Here is a 24,434-nt window from a genome sequence, read left to right on the forward strand (position 1 = left end):
CTTTCTCCCGTCTCTCCCCCTCTTTTCTTTCTTTCCAATCTCTCCCTTCCTATTTTATCCTTTCTCCTTAGCATTCTCCCCTCCTTTCCATGTTTTCTTCATTTTCTGTTCTCTTAGTGTATGTTTCATGGCTCGCCTCCCTATAACTTTTGTCTTTCTCTTTCTTTCATTATAATTCATTTTGTTTGTTTCCATTGTTTCTTACTTCATTTATCAATTTGTACTGCTCCCTTCTCGTGTCCTGTTTAATGCTTTCTTTTGGTTTTCCTTATTTATATTCATTTCCATGCTTAAGATAAAACCCTTGTCACCAGAAAACATCTTGGAAAGGGCGTGACGCTCCATACTTTAATTTGTCATCATGGTCCTACAGGTCTAAAGAAAGATCCTGAGAAGTTTCCTCCCAACTCATGTTGGAGCCTGAACCGCTCCAATGAAACTTTTACAAATTATTTTATTGGTAAATGCCGAACCTCACGGAAATCTCGCCATTGCGTCTGCCCTGTTCCATTGTAATACCGCCTGGAAATGAGGCTGCTTCCAGCTGTGGCTGCGTATTATAGAACGTCACAAATGGATATATGTCCTCTTCATATGCAATTGCTATGTCCTTCCTTTCTCTTTCTGACAAGTTTGTATCCCAGTGTCTCCCATTCTAATTCCGAAGACACGGAGGGTTAGCTCCACCAGGATCCCCTAAGGTAGTATGATGTACGCACAGATAGATAGTGCTTGGAATGATTGGACGTCCTGGAGGGTGAACTTCAGTTGGCAGGAAAGTGAACAGACTTCTTCCTCTATGGCTGCAATAACCACAAGACATCAGTGTACTGCTTGCACTCCTCCAGTATGTGGAACTAAAGAGAGCGTATTAAATGCTATTTTTGTGTCTCCATACACCACAGAACATGATTCATATAGAGCAGTGTTTACAGCCTAGGGCTGGTCTGTTTTAAGATGATCATATAAAAAGTGCAATCTTTTCAGTCTGTGCTTGTTTGTGTGCACAGAGTACAGACTGGGAGTACAGCTGATTACACTTGGTGTCTACATACACCAAGCCTCTTGTGCACATAATGCATTCTGTACTGTCTTCGTGTATGACTAGCTAAGGGTGTGATATAAATAGTGCAGTGTTTGTACTCTCTCTCTTTGCTAAGCATCTGGTGTAAATAATGCTATTATTAGGCGGAGGAGGTTAGCATTGGAGTGTTCCCTGGGCTCTGATAAAGAGATGCATTGTTAGTTAAAGAGTGGGATAATTCCACCCCATCCTGGCAATGGTGGTGGTTATTTGAGGGTGTCTAGGGGTCTGACGTAGTGATATATTCCAAGTTTAAAGGTGGGTGGCTCAGCCCGTGTGACAGAATGCTTAAAGGACAAAAGGATACTGGACTACTCTGCTTGGTCCGGAGTAGGCCACAGATCTTAGTGGGTGGACCTGAGCTTGTCAGACTGATGTGTTACTTACTTTCATGGGTCCCATTAACAGAAAAAATGAATGCAGTTATTGCTGAATTTGGTTAATATGAACTTAATGTGATGTAAATAAGCTGCTATCTAAATTGATTTTTAGTAGTGCGTATACACTTTTTATTTGTAGTGATATAAGCTGAGTGGAATGTTTTACTTCTACAAATACAGGGAGTGCAGAATTATTAGGCAAGTTGTATTTTTGAGGATTCATTTTATTATTGAACAACAACCATGTTCTCAATGAACCCAAAAAACTCATTAATATCAAAGCTGAATATTTTTGGAAGTAGTTTTTAGTTTGTTTTTAGTTTTAGCTATGTTAGGGGGATATCTGTGTGTGCAGGTGACTATCACTGTGCATAATTATTAGGCAACTTAACAAAAAAAAATATATACCCATTTCAATTATTTATCATTACCAGTGAAACCAATATAACATCTCAACATTCACAAATATACATTTCTGACATTCAAAAACAAAACAAAAACAAATCAGTGACCAATATAGCCACCTTTCTTTGCAAGGACACTCAAAAGCCTCCCATCCATGGATTCTGTCAGTGTTTTGATCTGTTCACCATCAACATTGCGTGCAGCAGCAACCACAGCCTCCCAGACACTGTTCAGAGAGGTGTACTGTTTTCCCTCCTTGTAAATCTCACATTTGATGATGGACCACAGGTTCTCAATGGGGTTCAGATCAGGTGAACAAGGAGGCCATGTCATTAGATTTCCTTCTTTTATACCCTTTCTTGCCAGCCACGCTGTGGAGTACTTGGACGCGTGTGATGGAGCATTGTCCTGCATGAAAATCATGTTTTTCTTGAAGGATGCAGACTTCTTCCTGTACCACTGCTTGAAGAAGGTGTCTTCCAGGAACTGGCAGTAGGACTGGGAGTTGAGCTTGACTCCATCCTCAACCCGAAAAGGCCCCACAAGCTCATCTTTGATGATACCAGCCCAAACCAGTACTCCACCTCCACCTTGCTGGCGTCTGAGTCGGACTGGAGCTCTCTGCCCTTTACCAATCCAGCCACGGGCCCATCCATCTGGCCCATCAAGACTCACTCTCATTTCATCAGTCCATAAAACCTTAGAAAAATCAGTCTTGAGATATTTATGGGCCCAGTCTTGACGTTTCAGCTTGTGTGCCTTGTTCAGTGGTGGTCGTCTTTCAGCCTTTCTTACCTTGGCCATGTCTCTGAGTATTGCACACCTTGTGCTTTTGGGCACTCCAGTGATGTTGCAGCTCTGAAATATGGCCAAACTGGTGGCAAGTGGCATCGTGGCAGCTGCACGCTTGACTTTTCTCAGTTCATGGGCAGTTATTTTGCGCCTTGGTTTTTCCACACGCTTCTTGCGACCCTGTTGACTATTTTGAATGAAACGCTTGATTGTTCGATGATCACGCTTCAGAAGCTTTGCAATTTTAAGAGTGCTGCATCCCTCTGCAAGATATCTCACTATTTTTGACTTTTCTGAGCCTGTCAAGTCCTTCTTTTGACCCATTTTGCCAAAGGAAAGGAAGTTGCCTAATAATTATGCACACCTGATATAGGGTGTTGATGTCATTAGACCACACCCCTTCTCATTACAGAGATGCACATCACCTAATATGCTTAATTGGTAGTAGGCTTTCGAGCCTATACAGCTTGGAGTAAGACAACATGCATAAAGAGGATGATGTGGTCAAAATACTCATTTGCCTAATAATTCAGCACTCCCTGTAGTGCAGCGTTTACATCCTGCTTGTGCCCACCAACACTCAGCATCTGATAAAATGTGACTAGCAGCATACCTTGTCCCAGTAGCTCATTAAAAGCCAGGCAGGCTGCCTTTGCTAATGCTTATTTGATATTCCAAGTTGCCTTCCCCCATATTTCCTCTCTTTTTTCACTCTGCCAATTGTTCAAGTTTTATCCCTCTCAAATCCCTTGGTCTGTCCCTCTGTTGCCCCACCTTTCTGTTGTGTAAAGAACTCTGTTTTACAGGTCTGTAACAGCAATGGGCACTGTCACTGTGAGGACGGCTGGGCGCCGCCAGACTGTAAGAGTGCAGGGTATGGAGGAAGCATCGACAGTGGCCCCTTGGAGCAGCAGAAAGGTAAGAGTGCATGGTCTATGACATGTTGTCTATTACTGACCTTTGTATGTTGGTGCATGGTATCTTTGTATTTGAACGTGTGAACACATTTGTTTATGGATCCATTTCTTGTTGTTACTGTTGTGAAGCTAATGGCACTAACCATTCGACTGAGCTGCAAAAGAGTCCCACATCTACTGTGAGAAACTGGCTGGTAGATTCTGGTGTCTCAAAGCGGTCAGTCTTAACACATTTTAATGGTGTACGGGTCAAAGTCCCCCTTCAGGTAGTCTTCCCTCACAAGTCGTGCTGGAGACCAAATTTAAGGTTAAACTCACTCAGAGGTGCTGCGGGTTCAGGAATTAACAAAACAAATTGAAAGGAAAAGCAAAAGATATCATCAGGACTTAGCAATATATTCTACAACAGAATACTTCCTGGTGACAAAAAGCAGTAAATTCGATAAAACTATTCTTTTTCAATAAAAGGTATAGTCTTCCCTTGGTACAGTGAAGGTCAATGGAGGCTGATTATAGTGAAGTCTCAGAGAGCAGTGAAAGTGCCTAAAAATCATCAAAGAGTTCTTGTGGGACTCATTTCACTCTCCAGACCTGAGCAGGGAGTCTTGGCCCCTGTTTGCAAAGTTCCTGGAGCTTGGACCTTCAGAGCATAGTAGTCTCTTGCAATGCCTTTAGTCAGTGTCCTAATCGGATTAGCAGATCTGTTGGTGAAGAAAGTTTACAGACTTGGAAAAGTTCTAAGTATGAGAAGATAATGCAAGAGGCCTTAAAGGAAACTCTTTGTAGATATGGAGTGTGCATAGTCTTTTATAAATGTATTTTCCCTAGGCTTGATTTAAGAAAATGTTCTCTCTGCACATTGCTATCCTAGACCCTGCTGCAGAAAGGTAACACCATTTAAAAACTCAGCAGAAGGTGGTTAAATAGGTGCAGCAATTTATAATCTGTCTCTAAACCTGCTTGAATGCTGTCCTAATCGTTTTGGTGACCTCGTGCAAGCAGGGGTTGCTCAGCCACAGCCAAGGTGGTTGAGGCATTTTACTACTGATGTCTTCGCCCCTAATCAACTCTGGTTACTGAAACACAAGGACAAGTAAATCCTTTCAGCACTCAACTGTTAAGGTAGTAAGCTGAATAGTCCAAGACCTCTTGGGAAGGCAGTGTGGGCAGAGTCCCAGAACTCAAGAAATCACCTAGTCTAACCCAATAATGTCTGTCCAGTCCAGTGTTTTAGCTTAACAAAAATGGAAAAGTACACTTTATTAAACCAACATGTAGTACCAGACAAATATATGATGCACTCTAACACGGAGTTCTAGTATAGGGCTGCAGGTAAGGCAGTAGCAATCTATAAATGCAAATCGTACGTGCACTCACACAGTGGGAAGTGTGAGCAGGTTACTGTGTCTGTGATCCGCAGGTAGCCCTCTTAATGGCACCCAGTTTCCCTGTGCTTAGAAGATAGGCCCACAGTCTCACTTCTAAGCCACACTTGTCTTTGTGGCAGAGTTCAGTTAGCATGTATCTTCTCTGGTGTTGCAGCTTAGATCCAAAGGCAGTCTCCCACGCTCTCACAGACTGTGATGAGTCCCCACCCACAGGTCATTGGTGAGCCCGTCATAGGCCCAGGTGGGTCAAAAGGCACGAGTTGCACATTGCAGTTCTTGTGACACAGCACAGGGAAGACTACAGGAGGTGGCCCAGCTTCTTTTTGCCTTCAAGTACGTCAAGTTTACATGGAGGAAATAAGAAGAACCACCCCAGCACGTGTGTTGTGCTCTGTGGTGTCCCTTCTGGTCAGGTGTGCCCATGGGAAATAGGAGAAATTAGAATCTTCAGGGCAGCACACAGGCCTCAACCAGTGGGATGCAGGGAGACAGGCTGAAGCACTCTGGTCAACTCCTGAGACAGCCTTCCAGCCTGTTTGCTCTCCTTTCACTAGGCTTCTATTTTGTGTAGACACCCTTCTACTGGGGTGCACTTCATTACACTCTTTTTGCAAGTCTGGAAGGCTTTTTTTCAAATCAGATGCACAATTCTCTTCCTGCAAGTAGTTGCAGATGTTCATATTTTATCCTGTTACCTCAGAGAGATTGGCTGTCAGCAAGTTCTGAATCTGAAGCCTTTTCCACAACACTCTCTAAACTGTCCCCTCTTCGATCAGTCAGAAATCCCAGAATTATTTGAGGAAGTAGTAAGCTTTCTGTAATAGTCAATTTTCAGACATAGAATGTTGAGTCCACTGTCACTGTTTTGCAGCCAGTTTTTAGTTCACAAATCCTTCTCTTCATAGCAGAAACACTGCCTTTGTTGTCAGGTGGTGATCCCACAGAAGGGAAAGATGAGAGGTGACTCCAGGGAGAGTACCAAAAACAAGGGCATATTGAAGAGTAAAGATCTTGTGCCTGACTGCCATAAGCCCCTTGGAGTAGCACATCTGGAAGAGCAAAAGACAGGCAGTGACAGAATGTTTCACCCTGCACTTACAAGGGAACCTGCTTTCTCTGTGTTCAAACATGCACTATCTGCCCTAAAGTGAGTGCTCAGGAAGGAACAAACAGGCAGGCCATTAATAAAAGCTCACTGCTATATTTGTGAAGAGAGGTCTCTCTTCATCCTCCCAAGTTTTAATGTTTAGTGCTTCACAACAACTCAGGAATGTCAGCAAAGCACTTTGCTTGTCCTTGTGGCTGTTGCCTAGCCTCCTTTCTATACCACGTTTCACTAGGGGAAATCCAAAATGGATCTCACAGGTCTCCTAACCCCATGGTCTCATTGTGTACAGATTCATACCAGCCACCTGATGTTCCTTTTACAAACAGCATACGCTCAGGATGCCAGCAAAGACCTAGTAATGTCTCATTAACAAAACTTAGAGTGAGGCTGGGAGGCATCTCACTCGCTACCAACCCACAAAACCTCCACATGGGGTCCGCGACTGCTCAGAAAATTAAATATTATTAACAAATTAAGTCCCCAGCTTTGAGTAATGACTCCGTTTGGGGTCCCTGGATTCCAGTATTAATTCAACGGGGTACCCGGGTTCCAGTAATGATAAGGAAGGGGTCCACAGAAGTCAAAAAGTTGGAACCACTGATCTAATCATCTGTACATGTACAGTAGTTCCACATAAAAAGAAAAGAAGAAAACCTGCTTTGTGCACCCCTCAAGGCTTAAGAGCCCCACTCTGGGTCTTCCAACCCTTACATATAAAAAGCCTTAGGGTGCACGCATAAAGATCACACATGCTGCCCACTTAACAGTACAAATATAATGGATACTTACAGTTGGGTAACTCGTGCTCTCAAAACCATGCACAGGGCATTCCCAATCCAACAGAAACACATTAAAATAGGCTATGTCTTTTCCCACAAACTGGGACTTTGTAGACTGAACTCTTAGGAACCTAGTCACAAAGGTAAACATGCACCTGAGTAAGTTTACATATGTAAATTCACTCTCACACTTTGTATTAAATGTACTGCTTTGTACTACATTTACACTCGTAAATGCTGAATAGTCAAAGTGCATTCTTGCGTTTCTCCATCCTATGAATTCAGAAGGGTGGAGTGTAATTTAGTAGTGTAAAATTAAAACTACTTACCTTTCACACATAGACAAATATTTCACTATGGTAAAGAGTAGGAAAAAGTTATAAAAGTTATTAAACTTTAAAAACATTCTAAGACAATTTTTATGTTAAATAATAATTTCAATTATTTTATCTATTTAATTTAAATGTAGAACAAAATAAAAATGCTTCAGCACCGTTAACGTAATGTTAAATATTTAAGTAATTTCAGTATATTAAATTACATTTTTAAAAGATTTATTATGACAACCTAAATTAAAATGGTTAGATTTTTTTATGTAGTAAAAAAGTACTTATGTACAGAATTAAATTACTTTGTTTTAAAACATAGTTATATTTATTTTTAAATACAAAAGTAATCAAAATAGAAATATATATATAATTTTTAACATTAGATTAAATGAATATATATTTTCGAGAAGCCAAATTCAATTAATTTAGTTTAACATTATTTTCTATGAAGCATTATTTTCTTCCATTATTTCCCTCTTATTTGTGATTTGCCTCCATTATTTTCTGTGAGTGGGTGTTGCAATATCAGTGGTTGGCCATGTTGGTGCTAGACTTATTCCAGGTCTGCGCTGGATTACTTTTACTACCTTTTGGGTTATTTAGGCTGATGTAACAACATAAGTGCATTTTGTGAATAGCAATGGGCCTGGTGTAACTATGTAAGTGCAGTTTGTGAATAGAAATGGGCCTGCACTTTCGTGGGTGAATGTTTTTTTTCTCCCTGAACCACTCCCTAACCCTATTTGAATCCCTTTTAACTTCTCCCTAAATCCATTAAGAAGTAAATATTTCCCACTTACTGCTACTCCCCCGTCCCACCCACATTTATTACTAGATCATAGACACGTGTTCAGAGATCACCACAGCTAGGGTGGAGATCTTCGCAGAAACAAGATAAGATAGGCGTTGACCTCCATATGTAGTATGAATAGCATTTTGTTGTTACTAGTCATTATTTAATGTTTGTGAACCAAATGGTCGAAATCTTCCATTCTTGACGGTATCCCTACACCAAATGAGAGACGTTACAAGTTAATAACCCCGAAATAAATTGGTAATAAAATGTGGATCTGGGAATATTTGGTCTTTTGTCACTTTGTTGTAACTTGACTAATAATATACCCTTTCATAGTTGCTCCAAAGTAGTATCCCCCTGTGAATACATTTCTAGGCAACTCAAAATGTGGTCCTTGGTGTGTTGATTTGTATTAAAATCTGCGCATCAGTTTGAACAAACATGGCAAACATTACCAGGCTCCTGAACACCTTTACTCTGCAATTTATTTATATACTACTACACAATGTTCTCCTTCTCAAAAAGCGACTATCTTAAGAAGCATTTACATGTCACTGAATATATTAGGGTTTTGCTCAATTCCTTCAGCGATAACACAGAGAGGTGCAGTTTATGGGAATATAATGTGGTAAAGAAATGCAGATGGATTTTCTAAAATTATCCAATACCACAAAAAAATGTAAGTAAGTTATCCTTTCAATAGCAATAGTTACAGAAATTCTATGCAAATGAAATCCTCATTGAATTAGTTTTATAAAACTACAACTGAGTTTGTTGAATTTTATAGTTGCTGTCCTCACAGTTGCATCGGGCAGTGATCAGAGATCAAACACAAGAATGAGATCTCAAAAGGAAGCTGGAAATAGTTCAGGACGTTTTCAGTTTGTACTTGCAGGGAGTATGGCATTTTGAGTAATTCAAGAGGAAGGGAGGCTTAAAGGAGTGCACGACCTATCTCTTGAAATAATTAAAGTTTAAAATAAGCAAATATTCTTGGAGGAGTGGGACGCACATAAGAATGGTTTTGATTCTTTAATTTTGGAATATTGTTTGGAGATGGCTGGACATTCAACGATTTCATCCAGCTAATAACTCATGCAAACACAAGCATTGCTGGTGTCTTGAGACCACCCATTAATCACACATCCATGTTGAGAGCATGATTGGATGTTCTGTCTCTGCATAGCACTATAAAGAACACAATATTTCCTGAAAACAGTACATTATTCAAGGAATGTGTAATATGTAAATTGACCATGCAAATTTAAACTCTTGTAGAATCTTAGAATGTCCACTGTGGTATGCAAGGCTATTATTACAGACAGTTTAACTTAAAGGAGTTTTAACATTTTCAGAGGTGTAATTGTCACCAGCCCTCTTCACTACTTGCCTTTATGGAGACGGCCTCACGTCTGTCTTAAATAGCAAGCTTGCATTTGAGACAGAGGCTCGGTTCTATCCAGCTGTGCATAGTAACCACCAAGGTTGATGTTGCTAGGAACATAAAGACTCGACTAAATAGTGATTTTTAAATGAGGCAGAGAATGCTCGACCAGGAGCATTTGAAAACCTTTGCCTGTCACATTGATTTAGTCTGGACTAATCATACAAGTGCAGGTCTGTTGTGGGATTCATTGGAAGCGGGGTGGTAGTGTCTCATTAAATTCATGTGTTGTCCTCCTTTTCTCCAAGTGCTGCATTGTTGATCATGCTTTGCCTGAAAGCTGCCACTGTTGTGTGAATATCCAGCTAGCAGATAATGTGCACCAAAGGACTAAAATATTCTTAAAAACTGATGAAAACAGAAGGAAGATTATTTGTGCCAGGTGTTGTGTGAGTCCGAGACATTTTCGTGTTGTGTGTAGTACCCCCCCCTCATGGTATACATATGCTTAAGAAACTTGGGGTTATGCAGCTACCTGTGCAAGTAGCTACTACTTCAGTTTGCATTTAGTTGCTCGACGGATCTGGAATCCGTTGATCCCTCTATGCAGCGTAATACACATTACTGCAGCAGTGCCTGTAAAAATAAATACTGAAAATGGTATCTACAGAAATCAAGGCAATGCTAAAATGGCGCAACTCATTCTAAAATCTGCCTTTTGTCTCAATATATACTTTGTCTGGAGTTAGAGTATTTATTTATTCATGGAGCAGTCTTAAACTACATTGGTATTGATTTATACCAGATAGGATATTTTTATAAACAGTTTTATTAGTATGTGTGATGACCAAAAAACACAAAAACCTACGCATGAACAGTTGACGAACATTCAGGAGATTTTTTGGTCAGTTTCAGTTTGATTGACGGTACTTCTCAGGTGACATGGTGTAATATCCCAATGATGTGTCGGACAGCGAGTGGTGCTGATGGTCATATCGCACCATTTGTATACACCCATGGATAGATAAGAATTCTAAAGCTTGATATGTTTGGTGGGCTGTATTTTCAACCAGGGCTGTTCTCCCAAGGAGTGCTCCCTCAACTCTATTCAAACCATGAGATTCTGCTCATAAGGTTCTCAGACCTAACAGTTGACTGTCAGTCACAAGAAATAAGAGAAGGAACCTCACACTTGTCTTGGCATTATAAAGGCGACATGGTCAACCCTTCATCTTTAGATAAACCCAGTCTAGTGTACGAGGTGGGTCTAGAGGCGGTTTCTTTAAATGGTTAGTGACCCTTCACATTTTGTCTTGACGCCAGCCGCCGGGAGCCTAGAAGGAGATGTGTAATTTGAAAAGAAGTTCAAAGAATATGGAACTTAAAAAGACACAAATGTCTTGTGGGCCAGTGGCGTGCTGTGAGTCATTCCACTCTCCACTTATCAGCCAGCCACAATGATGTAACACAACACGTTCATTGGTCCTCTGAGGTAGGTCGTAATCCCATGCTAAAAGTAGTTCCCAAAAATGGATTCGATTATTCGGTTGGGCCACTAGTTTGCAAAGGTTTGCTGTATGACAACATGCAATAACAGGCATTTTTATGTATATGATCAGTTGTACGTTTCGGACATTCTGCTGCTGCTCACAGACTGCTCCAGTCGACAAAGACACCGTTCTGACGGCTCACAGATTAAACAGAGATGTGGATGTATAGTTTCTGGGGCATAGAATGTGACAGTACTGTGTATACAGTACAACCTACCGCATTTTTTGTTCAGCAAAGCAAGTACCAAAGGATGTAGCAGGAACTTACAGATGTGTCTATGTATTTGGAAGCGGGCAGACTTCTGTTTGTTGTCTGATGTGCAGTTTGTCGTTTAGTATAGTTTGAGGTACTTCTGCGGAGAAGGCAGGATTAGGCCCTGCTTCCTACATTACTAAGTTATGTCTCTCAAGTGTGTACGCTAGGTTACAAATTGTGCAAGACGAAATTAATTCACTAATATGTAGGTGTTATTTAATTTAAGAATACAGCTTACTTTCCAGACGAAGATATTCTCAGGCATCGGAGAATGGCCCTTATGTTATGATTAGAAGATGCTGTGCAGTGTAATGGTCTATTGATTTAATTTCGGTGTACTGGGATGCAATGCAATGAAATGAAAGGCCCCATGTGCAAATAGCCTCTAGCAACTACATCAATGGATTGGGGTACCATAGGGAACTGGGGCGCGATTGGATGGAGGATTCCAACATCATGATCACTTGTTAAATACTAGTGAAATGAAAATATCAACCAATGAAGCACTGCAGCTAATTACGCACGTTAATCTCATTATGTCCCTGAGATTCTTATGATGTATATAGTGGAACATCCCAGGCGTAGCCAAAATGGAATCCAGATTAGTACAAGCTATTGGGTCTTGCTTTATGAAGTGGTACTACAGCCGAAAATTCACTAATTTAAGTGATGTCTAATTCCGTTCAGAGTCGTAATCACTCTAATTATAGCCACTTCCTGAACAGATTCACTTTGCATTATTGTTTAAAACGTTCACCATCTTGATGCGAGAAAGTATGCATGCAAACCATGTCAATCTAGAAGACATCAAGTGGCAAAATTGATATTAGCGCTACTATGAATAAGAGGCTATGATTAATGGTTGCTCGAAGTTCCCAAGTCAAGAGTAGGTTTCGTACGATGTGGTTGTTGCGTAAGTGGTCCAGCCTTCTAGGAGCCTGAAAATACTTCCTTAGTAGGTTGGAAGTTAACGAATCTATGCCATGCAGGGAGATTGTGGCCAAATAAAGTACATGAAAATGTGACATGTAGGCTTTGTATACTTAATGGTCATGGAGTGTTCCTCTTATAACAAAGGTTCGGAGTTTATTCTTTCTAGGGGAATCTCAAGTTAGTTTTCCCTAGGTAAGTGAATTATGTTGCTTCAGTAATGGGCCACAAGATCAGCTGTTTGTTGCATACCTTTCAGAGTAACATGGAGACCTTTATTGTTGTCTGAAAGGATGTTCTGTAGGTGGGCTCGCCGAGTTAAAACAAAACTATAATATTATTTTTATTTTCAGGTCATTTTTACAATCCGCCTTCCAAACATTTGTAATGTTCTTATTCATCAGCTATTGGATTGCACAGCAGACATTCCTCGACGTGACAGATCATTGTACAAATGCTCATAATTTAGATAACATTAACATTTTGGAACAAATATTTTTGAAACTCTGAGCAGATGTTAATACTTGCTGTAATTTCCAAAGATGTTCTAAAATAAAGAAGGCTGTTTTATATCTGTTTCCCATAGATCTGAATCATGTGTCTGCTTTTCTTGCCCTTTTCCTGACAGATCCTTCCACCCTCACCACTGCCCTCCTGGTCCTCTTCCTCCTGGTGCTTCCACTGATCGCGCTACTGATCTTCTGTTACGTCAAGCGCACTGTCCTGCAGAAGGTTCTTGGGAACTTCAGCAAAGGCACCAGCTGCCGGCGCAGGTAGACAGGCACCTAAAAACTTTGGTAACAAAAGATGTTGAGGGAGTCTGATAGCATTTCAGCGGTGGCTGAAATTCAATTAATTTTACTGTTTTGTGCTAAGAGAATACCTGAAGACAAAGCCATGCCCATTTTCATACTATGGTGATAAAAATTCAAATTATTATTACATTCCACATCATTGGACATCATTTGTTTTGTGTGCTTTCTTCCTGTCATTCTCTGTTAGAGACCGTCATGTTATATGCATTTTTTTAAAAGAAGGAGTTACTACTCTTTCACTGCTGGCGAAGTGCCCTCCTTCTAGAAACATGCTCTTATGAAAAGGTTCACATGGCTTGTGTAGCTTGTACATTTCCAACAGTCCTACTGTCAAGATCTTCCAATTTTTTAAAAAATATACGCTTAACATACGCTAGAAGACATTGAAAGGCACAGGGAATCTGGCTCAGAGATGAGCAGTATTTCGGAAAAGCATCTTGAAAGTCTGTTACTTCAATCTACAGCTCAGGGCTGCCTAAGAGGGACCTTTTTGATTATTATCAGGCGGGGCACATCAATGGAGGAGGTGGCAGTGATGATGGCATTCCCGCCATTCCAGATGGACTTTCAGGGTAATGATGTAGGAGCCATGGAATTTGAAGAACCCAAGACCCTTGTACTGTTCACTGATGAGATTGCTATAGAAATATTTAATGCCAATGCATTCCAAATTGAACAACTAGGGCCCCTGTTTGTTTTGCATTGAAACGATTGATGCTGAGACATATACCATCAAAGGGAATGAAGTCGCATACATATAACGTTGAGACATCAAACATCAAGGAGTATGCTAATGAGTATATTGATGTCGAATCGGGATTCACATTCTCCTCAATGCACGATTAAGAAAGGCTGGCTCTGCTCAACCCTTGTTAGAAAACAAGTGCCAAGGGAACAGGGGATATCTTTAGGCTTGATTCTTAGAGAATTCCTAGAAAGAAAGTTGTGACACAATCCCGTAATTGTCATTGAGGTCGCATTCCTTGACTTGTCTGATAAAATCATCACAGATAATTGGTGTTTGCTTCATGCCATCTCATGAAAGGTAGTAACTATTCCATTTGATGTCCTTCAAAAAAGACCCTCTATAATATTTGAAGTGTTCCTACTTAGAGCACTTTCAGGACTCTGATGCCGTTGGTCCCAGTCTCGATTGTGCTACCCATGGAGATCTTCTTGACCTTGGCCACAACAACAAAGCAGTGACTCCTTATCTGGTTGTAAAGTAGGAATTCAGATCCAGACTCTCCTTTTCTTTGGATGTGTACATGGGCTAATTCATGATTCTGCCTTCAGAGGCTAATCTTTCCCATCATCGATCTCATCCTCAATACCAAATAACCACAAATTAGGGATAATGGATGTCTATAAAATTGTGTGGCACGTGAACGTGGCAAGCTTTAATGCTCACCCAGATTGATTTATCAATTCACATGGAAAATACTGCAAAGGTTCTTAGGTGGCCTTCCCAGAGATGAAAGGTAGGACTTCCCAAAGGTATTGAATAAAGAGTGAATGTTGTCCATTCAGGTGTCTGTAAATCCTGCATACTCGTTTGCATATGACTGTTGCCACAAAGTCCCCAATATTCTGTTTGCCATGATTCAGAGTTATGGATCTTAAATAAGATGGACTGCAAAAGATTATGAATTTCTCTTCAAATATAGTACTCTCCTCGGCATGCTTACCAATCGTGGAAATGAACATGAAGGTAGTAGCTGATACATTAAAAGTTGTAGGTCTGGGGAAGAGTAGATGAAATTGCATCACAGACTTCTGAAAAGTTGCACTTAGCTTTCTTCTCTTTACAGACAAAGGGTTCTTTGTCTCAAAGCCAAAACCTAGAACACAGATTTGCAAGACTTTCTGTAAACTTAATAACCATGTACAGTCTGAGGCTCAACATGTATGCTCCTGTTGTCTGGTGGACAAACTCCACTGTTTATGAGCATGGATCAATATAAATGAAGAAAATGTGTATCCTTCCAGAGGAGTGATGGTTCTCCATTTAAAAGAAGTGTGAAATAATTTCCTTAAGTCATCCAGCAGACCATCAGATCTCGACTCTCCTAAAATCCTCATAGTATTGATTGAATGAGACGCATGCAAAAGTACACAGAGGGCCAGCATAGTGAGGTGTTTAGGCCAGTGTTTTGAGGTGACAATTTGATTATTGGTACCATCTTTGTTTTCGGATCAAAGAAAAGACAAGACTCAATCTTGGCCCATAATAATTGATGTATCTATTTTAAGGACGGAGCCCACCTTGATAAATTTCCAATTTGATGGGTGTCTATGTTAAAAAGAACTGGAAATCTTTATACAGTGTCTGTTTTTTCGCCCCCCTCTAGCAAGATTCCTCATTTTTTGCTTAAATTTTGCTTTCGAAAATGTTAGGAGGAGAAAGTTTTGTGGTGCACCGTGGACATGGAAGGGATGTTGTTTTTTTGGTGTTTTATTGTAGTTTCTCTCGGATTGGAAATGTTTATCAGGCTGATTTCAAGGAACTGACCATTGAAACCCCTGGGACTTTATAGCTTTGCCCTCTCAAAGTACCACTAATTTTGCAGAAGTAATTTCTTTGCAAGAAACATGTCCCTTTGGAGCTTTAGTGTACATATATACCAGGGACGTGTGTATATGGACCAGCAGCACCATGTGCGTAGAAACTCTTACAGATGGCACTACACACCATTGTATGGGAAATTTAAGTTGAAGGACACTAAATGGGAAAGGCCGGCTACTGAGGCATACATTACTTGGAATGAACTCCTGCCCGAGACCTGTTTCTCTGACTTATGTTGATTATCTGTATAGTGCTGCAATCCCGCCTAAGATGGTCTCAAAACACTGACCCAGAAGAGAGGGAAATGTGGCACCAAGCAGAGTGGGCAAAATAGGGAGAGTGGAAGGGATCAAATGCAGGGGGAGCAGGAGTGAAAAGGAGACGAATGGAGACCGAAGTAGAGGGTGGAAAATGATGTCAATACCTGAAATAAGTGCATACTCCTGTGATTTTCCCACAAGTGTCCCTAGGACATGGAAGATTTCTATGGCAATTCTAGGCTATGTCGGATGGGTGCAGCCAGGGCAAGCCTCGCTGGCACCTTCTCGGCCTCTTTTTCATTAGAAATAGTGAGAGCCGTAGCCTCGTTTATGACTCTTTTTGCAGCATGAACCTATTCTAGATTCACCTACTTTTCTATTCTAGATTTACCTACTTTGCCTCATTACGCCATCTAGTGGTTAGATCGAGACATTTTTATTTTTGGGAAATCTGTAGGCTGATTCAGCAATACTGTTCTGTGGCCGCCATATAACGCATACATTCCCCTGCAGTTTGACAGTGATATGTGGCTATCCCAGGTGTCTCCAAGGAGTAGGTTGTGAGATACAAGTAGCTCTCCAGCTGCCTTTTGAGTAGCTCTCCTGTGTGCAGCCCAGCCTACTATTATAGAAGCTTTTGCTTGCTTGAATCATTATGTAAAGCTAAGTTAAAAAGCATGCATTCAGGACGAAAATGTGCGTATTTTCAGAACTCACAAACTGATGTTTGGAAAAAATGGTTGAATTTCAAAAATGTATTTGAGACTATTATTTGACTTGAAAAGATTTATTACTAATTTTTTACCAAGGTACTAGGGGGTTGCAGCTATGCCTTTTATGCATTACCCCTGTAATATTTCAATTCAAATTGCCAAATACTATTTTACATTACAGCTGGAAACCCTGCCTAATGCACTGATATTATCACTGCTAATAATCTTAGATAGGGTGGTCACTATTGCATCACTCAAATTAGTAGCTTGTGATGATTTTCATTGAACATAAGTAGCTCTTATTAAAGAAAAGGATGGAAACCACTGGCCTATCCCCTCCCCTTGTTAGTCATGTATGATTACCCATTGACGTGAAACATTTGTCTGCCCCTCTGTTTGGGGGTTGTTTCTGCCTTTTCTTTGTGGGTGATGTGTGCCTGTGAAGTGCTGAATCACAGACTGGGAATGACCGCTGGCTCTCGTCACCTCTCTGAGAGTGATGTGATCTTGCACTTCTTCCTGGCAGTGTGGTGTGATTGTCCCTCTGTTACAATCAACTGTGCCAGTCTTTGCTTCGATATTGATGGGCGACTGTCTCTAAGAGATATATGACGTCGTGTCACGCTTCTTCCTGTCTGAGAGTGATGTGCAGCTTCCACTCTACAAACATGTATGCCAGCCTCTCTCTGTGAGTGATGTGATATACAGTAGATGCCGTAGGTGCCCCCTAACTCATGTATTCTTTTCGCTGCAGTGACGAGCTGGCTGAAACGCAAGTGCGATTCCTGGGGGAAGGAGCAGCGAGCAACAAGAACTGGTAATTTCTCTATTTTTATTTGTTTTAGGGTTCACTGTGCCCTGAAATGTCGGGCTGGTTTGTGCAGCTGCTGAACAAACATCTAGTGACTGCTGTGGAGCGAGTGTGCAAGAGCTTCCTCGCATAGCCTATCGGATCTTTGTGCACCAGATGCTAAAACACTACCGAGCAGCGCCTTGCAAGGCCACAAGACAGCAGCCATTGTCTGTTTGGCCTTCGGACCCCAGAAATGACCATACCACACTCATCTCGTGGCCAAAAAAACCCAAGCAGGTGTCAGGTGAGGGCCCCAGAACATCAGCAATGTATGCATCCTCTCAAAAGGATTACAGTACCTAAGAGATATCCCATCGAAGCTATATGATCACAACAATGCGTGCTTCCATCTGCGAAGCCCAGGAAAAGCTGTAGGGCTACCGCAGTTAGCTTTCTCCTGCAGACAGGGCTGTCGGGCTGCACCAGCATTATGGGAGCCACTAGTATCTATTATGAGAGCCCCTCTAACATTCCGGCTTGTTAAAGCAACACATCTGATAACGTTGTATGTTCTGGGGTCCCCTGTTCACCATGGCGCTTCTGTTGGGAGGCCTTATGACATGGCTGTGTACATGGGTGTCCTGTAGCACTCGTGCCTGTCACAAGAGAGTTTGAACATTAATGATTGTATTGATTTGTATCTTAGCGGTTGCTTGACAGTGTACAGCTTCGCCTTTGATAAGCAGACTAGATCGCACCTTATTTTATACTGTTTTAAAACGTATCAGAGGGTGTTATATATTTTGGGTCCATTGATTCTCGTAATTTCCCAAAGGCGTTATTTAGGGGTTGTAGTTCGGAAGCTTGTAGATATAGGTCTTTGTGTTATTGATTGTTGGTATTTTTCTTTTAAATCATGATCTCGCTGGTTTTGTCTTTTTTCGGTCAAATAACTTCACGCGAAAGTTCAGTGCTTGTTTCTATTTGAAGTTGATAGAGAGGATGTAATGCGTGTAGAATGCAGTCATACAGTACCAATTGAAGACTAGGGGGGTCATTCTAACCCCGGCGGGCGCCGCCCGCCTGGCGGGAACCGCCACTTGGCCGCTCCGCGGTCAAAAGACCGCGGAGGCCATTCAGACTTTCCCGCTGCGCCGGCGGGCGCCCGCCAAGGGAGCACCCGCCGGCCCAGCGGGAAAGGCCCTGCAACATTGAAGCCGGCTCCGAATGGAGCCGGCGGTGTTGCAGGGGTGCGACGGGTGCAGTTGCACCCATTGCGATTTTCACTGTCTGCTATGCAGACAGTGAAAATCATGCTGGGGCCCTGTTAGGGGGCCCCACAACACCCGTTCCCGCCATCCTGTTTCTGGCGGTGAAAACCACCAGAAACAGGCTGGCAGGAAGGGGGTCGGAATCCCCATGGATTCTCCCAGCCGGGGGTAATCCGGCGGGAAAACGCCGGACCCGGCTGGGCGACCGCGGCTGTAGAATGCCAAATGAAGCACCGCCAGCCTGTTGGCGGTGCTTTCGGCGACATCCACCCTGGCGGTCATAGACCGCCAGGGTTGGAATGAGGGCCTAGGTTAGGTTGAAGATTGGACTACCTTTGTAGAATGTGAACGAACTACTGAATATCGAACATAGAGATATTATGATATAAGAATATCTTGGATAAAACATCGAGGACCAAAATATCAAAACTTAAGTGCATATCAAGGAAATATTGAGTTATCATTCCTAACTCTGCATCTACGTACCCTGAAGATGTATAACACCGAGACACAAATATGTGGAGTTGGGTACAGAAAATCTATACTTACCTTTCAATATTTCGGTTTTGAAATGTGTCCTTGATGTTTCCATACCACAGTATTCGGTCTTTGAGTTTCAAGGGTGCACTGTAGTAAATGGTCAGATGGTTCCTAATTGAATATCAGTTTAGCTGTTTTGTGTTGACTCACCGACAGAGGCCCTAGTGTCTTCTGCATGTGCACACTGCAGAGTAACATAGCCGGTCTAGGGGGTTAGTACATTGTGCAACAGTAGCGCGGCGCACAGGGGACCTGCTTACCTTGATGTTTCCCATTGGAACTGCCTCCAACTCCACTGTCGTTATGGGAGCTCCTCACCGCCACTGTCTTATGCACACCCTCTTTGTGAAACCAGTGTCTGTCTTTAACATTACAGTGTGATGCCTTCTGTTCTTTGCAGGCATCCCCAATCTGGCAGTCGCCAGCCACCAGAACGTCCCAGGCCACCACAGCGGACACAATCTACAGAGCTCCAGGTGATGCCTGTTAATAGCAAGGTAAGAAAAGAGGCGGCAGGTAGATATTCCCCAAGGATATCAGGACAATATGGTGATATTTCGGTTCATGCTGATAGTCCTGGCCTGCTCCTTTTACAAAGCGCAAGGAGCGATCTGTGTGTGAGTGAGACCTTGAGAGAGATTTGTGATGGGATTTATTTCTACTGTGCTTTTGTGTGCTTAGCCTGTGAAGAACCCTGTAACCTGAAAGTAATCGAGCAATATCGTTTGTAAATAGTTTTTGGTTCTTTATGGTACTCAAATAACGTGTTCAGAGGCAGAAAGATCTGTTAATGAAGGTCAGATCGAGACCCGAGACAGCCCAACTTCCAAATCACCTGCTGCTCAGTATATTGGGGACAAGGTAGGGGTCATACCCTGCCTTTATTTGGAAAGTTGGGTCATACCTCCTTGTTTAGGGACAAAGCTGGGATCCATTGCTGCCTTTATTTGAAAAGCTATGTTGTACCTCTATTTTTGGGTACAAAGCAGGGATCAATTATTGCCGTCTTTTGCAAAGTTTAGTCATATCTCCGATGTTTGGGAGCAAAGTTGGGGGGATTTGCTGCTTTCATTTGAAAAGTTGGGTCATGGTTCCATGTTTGGGGACAACGTGGGGTGACTCGCAGGCTATATTTGAAAAGTTGTCATGCTTCTATACTGTATTTTTTCTGAAGTAGCGTATTGTTATGCAATCCTGTACACTTCATAAGGATTTCAGTACACCCTTGGTACCCTTTCTGCTTATTTTGTTTATTTTGTTTTATTTATCACTTAAAAACCCGGTGTAGCACAGAAGGTCTCACACATCTTCTTTCACTTCAACCTGAGTGCTGAATTCTTCATTTTATTTATGTGGGACTATAGAGACAAACCAACTTTGCTTACTTAAGGCCCTATTTAGAGTTCAGCGAACAGGATACCACTTCAAAAAGTGGCTGATATCCTGTCCATGATGGAGTATACTGTTGTGCAAACTGCCAATTGAGCCTTAATCTCCAGTATTTTTGTCCTTTGCATTTTTTATGCTGTGTGCAAAATTTGTACAAGAGACTGAATCTGGCGAAAGAGTTAAATAAAATTAGCATTCCACAACAATTCCATTGGGCTTTTACACGTGCCAATGGTTATTTTGTGGAAAGACAGTGAAATATTTAAATGCACGGTAGAAAACAAAAGCTGTGGTGATGTTTGCCCAGGCATCCTCTTGAAGAACCTCACCTTGCCTAAGTTGATGTGCTTGGTGCCACATAACATTTGCTAAATAAACCAGTACTATAAAGGTTTTTAAGCATGTTAACTATCACACTCTGGGAAAGAGGTAAATATTAAGTGGTTTTAAGTGTGAATCTCGGTTATTCAAGCCTTTTACAGTTTCTGTTATGGTATTCCTTGAGGTCAGATTACGGTATTCCCTGCCACTATGTGACACGTTTCAGCCACTGCCAGTAATGTGAAAACCTGGACCTGGGGACTTACTCAGTATTTATTTTTCGTTTTGCTTTCTGAACAACTTTGTAAGCTAGAAAGGAAATTATGTCCCTGGAGCAGCCGGGGGCTCCATCCAAGAACAGAATTTAAATCCACTAGTTATTTTTTGTCCCAGTTAGTCATAAGTAAAGGCCCTGTTGCCAGTCAACAACAGCACGTTGGGAAATCTTGTACAACACACCGGGTTGTGAAGGGATGACCTGACTGCCTCTGCAAGCAAACATTGTAGCTCTTTGGCTACTTTCATTGTCGCAACGATGGTCCTCATTATTAGGGCCTGTAATTTGCAAATTGGCTGGTAGTGGGTGTTACCTGCTGCTCCAGAAATTACATGTATTAGGGCACGACATGGCATGAAACATTTTACCCTGGGCATTTTGCTGACTTTTCAGTGTTGAAAAATGTCCCACAGATGAGGAATAACATGCTGAAATGTTATGTTACTGATATAGTCTAGAGGACGCTGCATGTTTCGTGGCACCAGACCATATAGAATAGAGGGAGTTCAGAGAATACTAAAACGCTTGACTAAATAGCTGGGAAGTACCTAAAAGAGTAGTGTGGCTAAGTGCTTTGGGGTGTGAGTTCCATAATTTGTCCGAGCATACAAAAAAGCTACGGCCTCCACTTTTGTTCTTATGGAATTTCCTTTTAGCTAATAGGTTTGTAGATGTTTAGGACTTTTGAGATAATTCCTAAAAAAAATGAGGCCTGACCATGATGACATTCATGACCAATACACGAGGTCTTGAACTGTATATGTTGTTTAATAGACTTCTAGTCAAGATGAAACTGAATGGGACAGGCAAATAGAATCTAGGGGCCTTCAAGATCAGACTGGCTGCTGCACTCTGAACAATATTACGTTTGTGTAGTAGGGACTCAGGAATCAATAAATAGAGAGAATTACTATAGTGCAGGTTTGAACAGATGAGGGCAGAGATAGCCAGCCTTTTACAGTCATCACTTAGAAAGGGGTAATATATATTTTTTAAGATCTTTGTTGGAGTGTACATGAAGAGTCTACAGAAGAGATTTAGTTGGACATAGAAAGTTCATTTGTCAATTTTAAAACCTAGAATTTTCATGAATTTTGCCAGAGTGTTGAAGATTCCTAATTTGCAGGCTAAATAATGTTTAGCGAGAGGTTGTGCTTACCTTTCAAAACTAATATCTGTTTTCTCATCATTTAATAATAGCTGGATATCCAATTCTGTATAAATTTCATGGTTTACTGGAAGGACTGGCTTGCTGTTGGATTGCCAACTAGACTGGCAAACATATGAGTATTGTCTGCATCTATGGTCTTGAACCCATTGTTTAGGAGTGACTTTGTTAATGGTTCATAGGTTTTGGAAAGATGGGGAGATAAGCCAGAGCTTTGAGGAACTCCATTTCCTAAGTGTTAGTCCCCATTTCTCAGGGGGCATACTTCTAATATGCTACTATGAGCAACTTATACATACAATGCTCGTGGTATCATTGTCTTCGAGAACAGGAATACCAACATAGTATTCCTGCACCCATTGTATTGAGGGCTTTGAAGATAAGTGTTCGTGCTGCTGGTCAGCCAAGGCCAGCTACAGCTTTGGACTTGGGTAGTGATGGGTTTGCACTCGTCGTTTCACATTTGAGTTGTCGTCAGATAATTGGGTCATTGGGATAGAAGAGGAAAGGCAAACAGATTAATGAAGTTCCATGATGTGACATCAAGAGAAATTGACTACAAGACAGAGATGCTTCAATTCGTAGAGGGTGGAGTAGTTGGGCAGCTTTCTTGATATACTTGCTCCACTAGTACCGTGTGCATGCAGCTCCTCATTGCATGTAGCTCTGGAAACATCCAGCATGATCTAATAATTCATTCTTAGCCTTCAGAATGCTGCCGCATGAATATCTCTGTTAACATGAATGCACCTTTCTCAACCATGTCTCTTTTCTCCTTGCATATTTCATTTTCCTATTTCTTCTTTGGCTGTCTTTTCGTTGCCATGCACCCACTTCTCAGCCCAGTTTTCAGGGTTCTGACAGGCCTGATCCACCTTCGAAGCCACTTCCTCCTGATCCCGTGCCTAAGCGTGTGCAGGTAATGCCCTATTTCTCTGTGTATTGCTGTCCAGCGAGAGGCTTGTGGTGCTTCTGTGCCTTCAGCGTTTAGTGGGAACAAGCGTTGCATGAAGTGATGGGATCTTGCTGTTTTAACAACTGACAGAGGCTGCGGCATGCGTGTTGTCATAGGGTTCAGAGACAGGCAATTGGTCCAGGTGCCAAAGAGAACTCAAAGTTCTACAACCCAAGACACAAGGATGCGATTAGTCAGTACTTTAATGCAGGAAACCTTTTTTGTACTATTTCTGAAACCCCTTTTTCCCCTCTCCTTAAAAGGTGGTCACCTTTATCAAACCCCACACACATTCCCACAACCTCTCATCCGTCCCTCTGCAATGATTGATTGATGACCGCTGATTTTGGCCATGTGATATTTCCTCTCCGCCAGATGCCAGCTAAATCATACCGTTGTCTCTGTCTCTCCGCAGGTACTATTGTAGAAGAGGTCATTTAGACACGCAGCCCCTTTAAATTATGATTCCTCACCTTGAAATTATGGGGTGTCCTTCACTAGCAGACTTAAAGTCCAACATGGTGTAAGGAGCATGGTTGCCCTTAGAGCGTCCACAGTTTGCCAGTCACAAGGAAGCTGCTTCAAGGAATAAAGTTATCACATGCTAGGTAGAATCAAAGTACAGACTGCATTGCATCAAAGTAAAGCCCTAAGCAGGGCTTCTGCCATGAAGATGAACCAGAGCAGACAATTTCAGGGGTTCAAAGTATTTTATCAGTAGGTTTGATCTTACCTAGCATCAGCCAGAATCTACTCATAAATTGAAGGTATCCTGTCCAATTTGTTATCTGCAAACTGTCTTGAATCTGTACCAGAAATCATGTGGCTAGTCTAAGGCAGAGCACATCAAAGGTTACAGGCACTGTACGGCCGATTGGAAGCAAAAATGCATTTCAAACCCAGAGACTGAAAATTGTAGCAAAGCAATTACAAAAACCACAACCTGCAATGGAACTATGACTCAAGATTGGAAAAGCCTACTCGCTAACAGTAGCTGGAGCAGAGGATGCTGTAACAAGCAGCCGCCCAGTGTTGTGGGGCTGATGCAAAGAATTGCAGCACATCCACATATTAGACGTGAAGATATACTAGGACAATTGGCAAAATGCACATACACCAGAGAATCCTAACAGTTTTAAGGGCTTTCGGGAATAACCCTGCCTCGAAGCATAATTAAAAGTCTGAGCTTAACATTAAGTTCCTGTAGGGAGGAAGCACGGAAACCTTCACCAGACATGAGCAAAACAACCAACTCGACATAGACAAGA

General features: G+C 41.8%; 1 protein-coding gene across 4 annotated transcripts in view; it reads left to right on the top strand.

The window, feature by feature from the left end:
• ADAM15 (ADAM metallopeptidase domain 15) overlaps positions 1-24,434 on the top strand; it is a 163,262-nt gene that overhangs the window by 122,661 nt on the left and 16,167 nt on the right. For 2 of the 4 annotated variants that reach the window (XM_069218402.1, XM_069218403.1), the window contains exons 18-22: positions 3,468-3,579; positions 12,727-12,871; positions 17,207-17,269; positions 19,457-19,553; positions 23,053-23,130. In XM_069218402.1, the coding sequence (XP_069074503.1) occupies positions 3,468-3,579; positions 12,727-12,871; positions 17,207-17,269; positions 19,457-19,553; positions 23,053-23,130 (495 nt within the window). The remainder of the gene's footprint in view (positions 1-3,467; positions 3,580-12,726; positions 12,872-17,206; positions 17,270-19,456; positions 19,554-23,052; positions 23,131-24,434) is intronic. The other 2 variants (XM_069218405.1, XM_069218404.1) reach the window with 1 other exon arrangement.

This window comes from Pleurodeles waltl, chromosome 12, assembly GCF_031143425.1.
Source record: "Pleurodeles waltl isolate 20211129_DDA chromosome 12, aPleWal1.hap1.20221129, whole genome shotgun sequence".
In the NCBI taxonomy this organism is placed as follows: Eukaryota; Metazoa; Chordata; class Amphibia; order Caudata; family Salamandridae; genus Pleurodeles; species Pleurodeles waltl.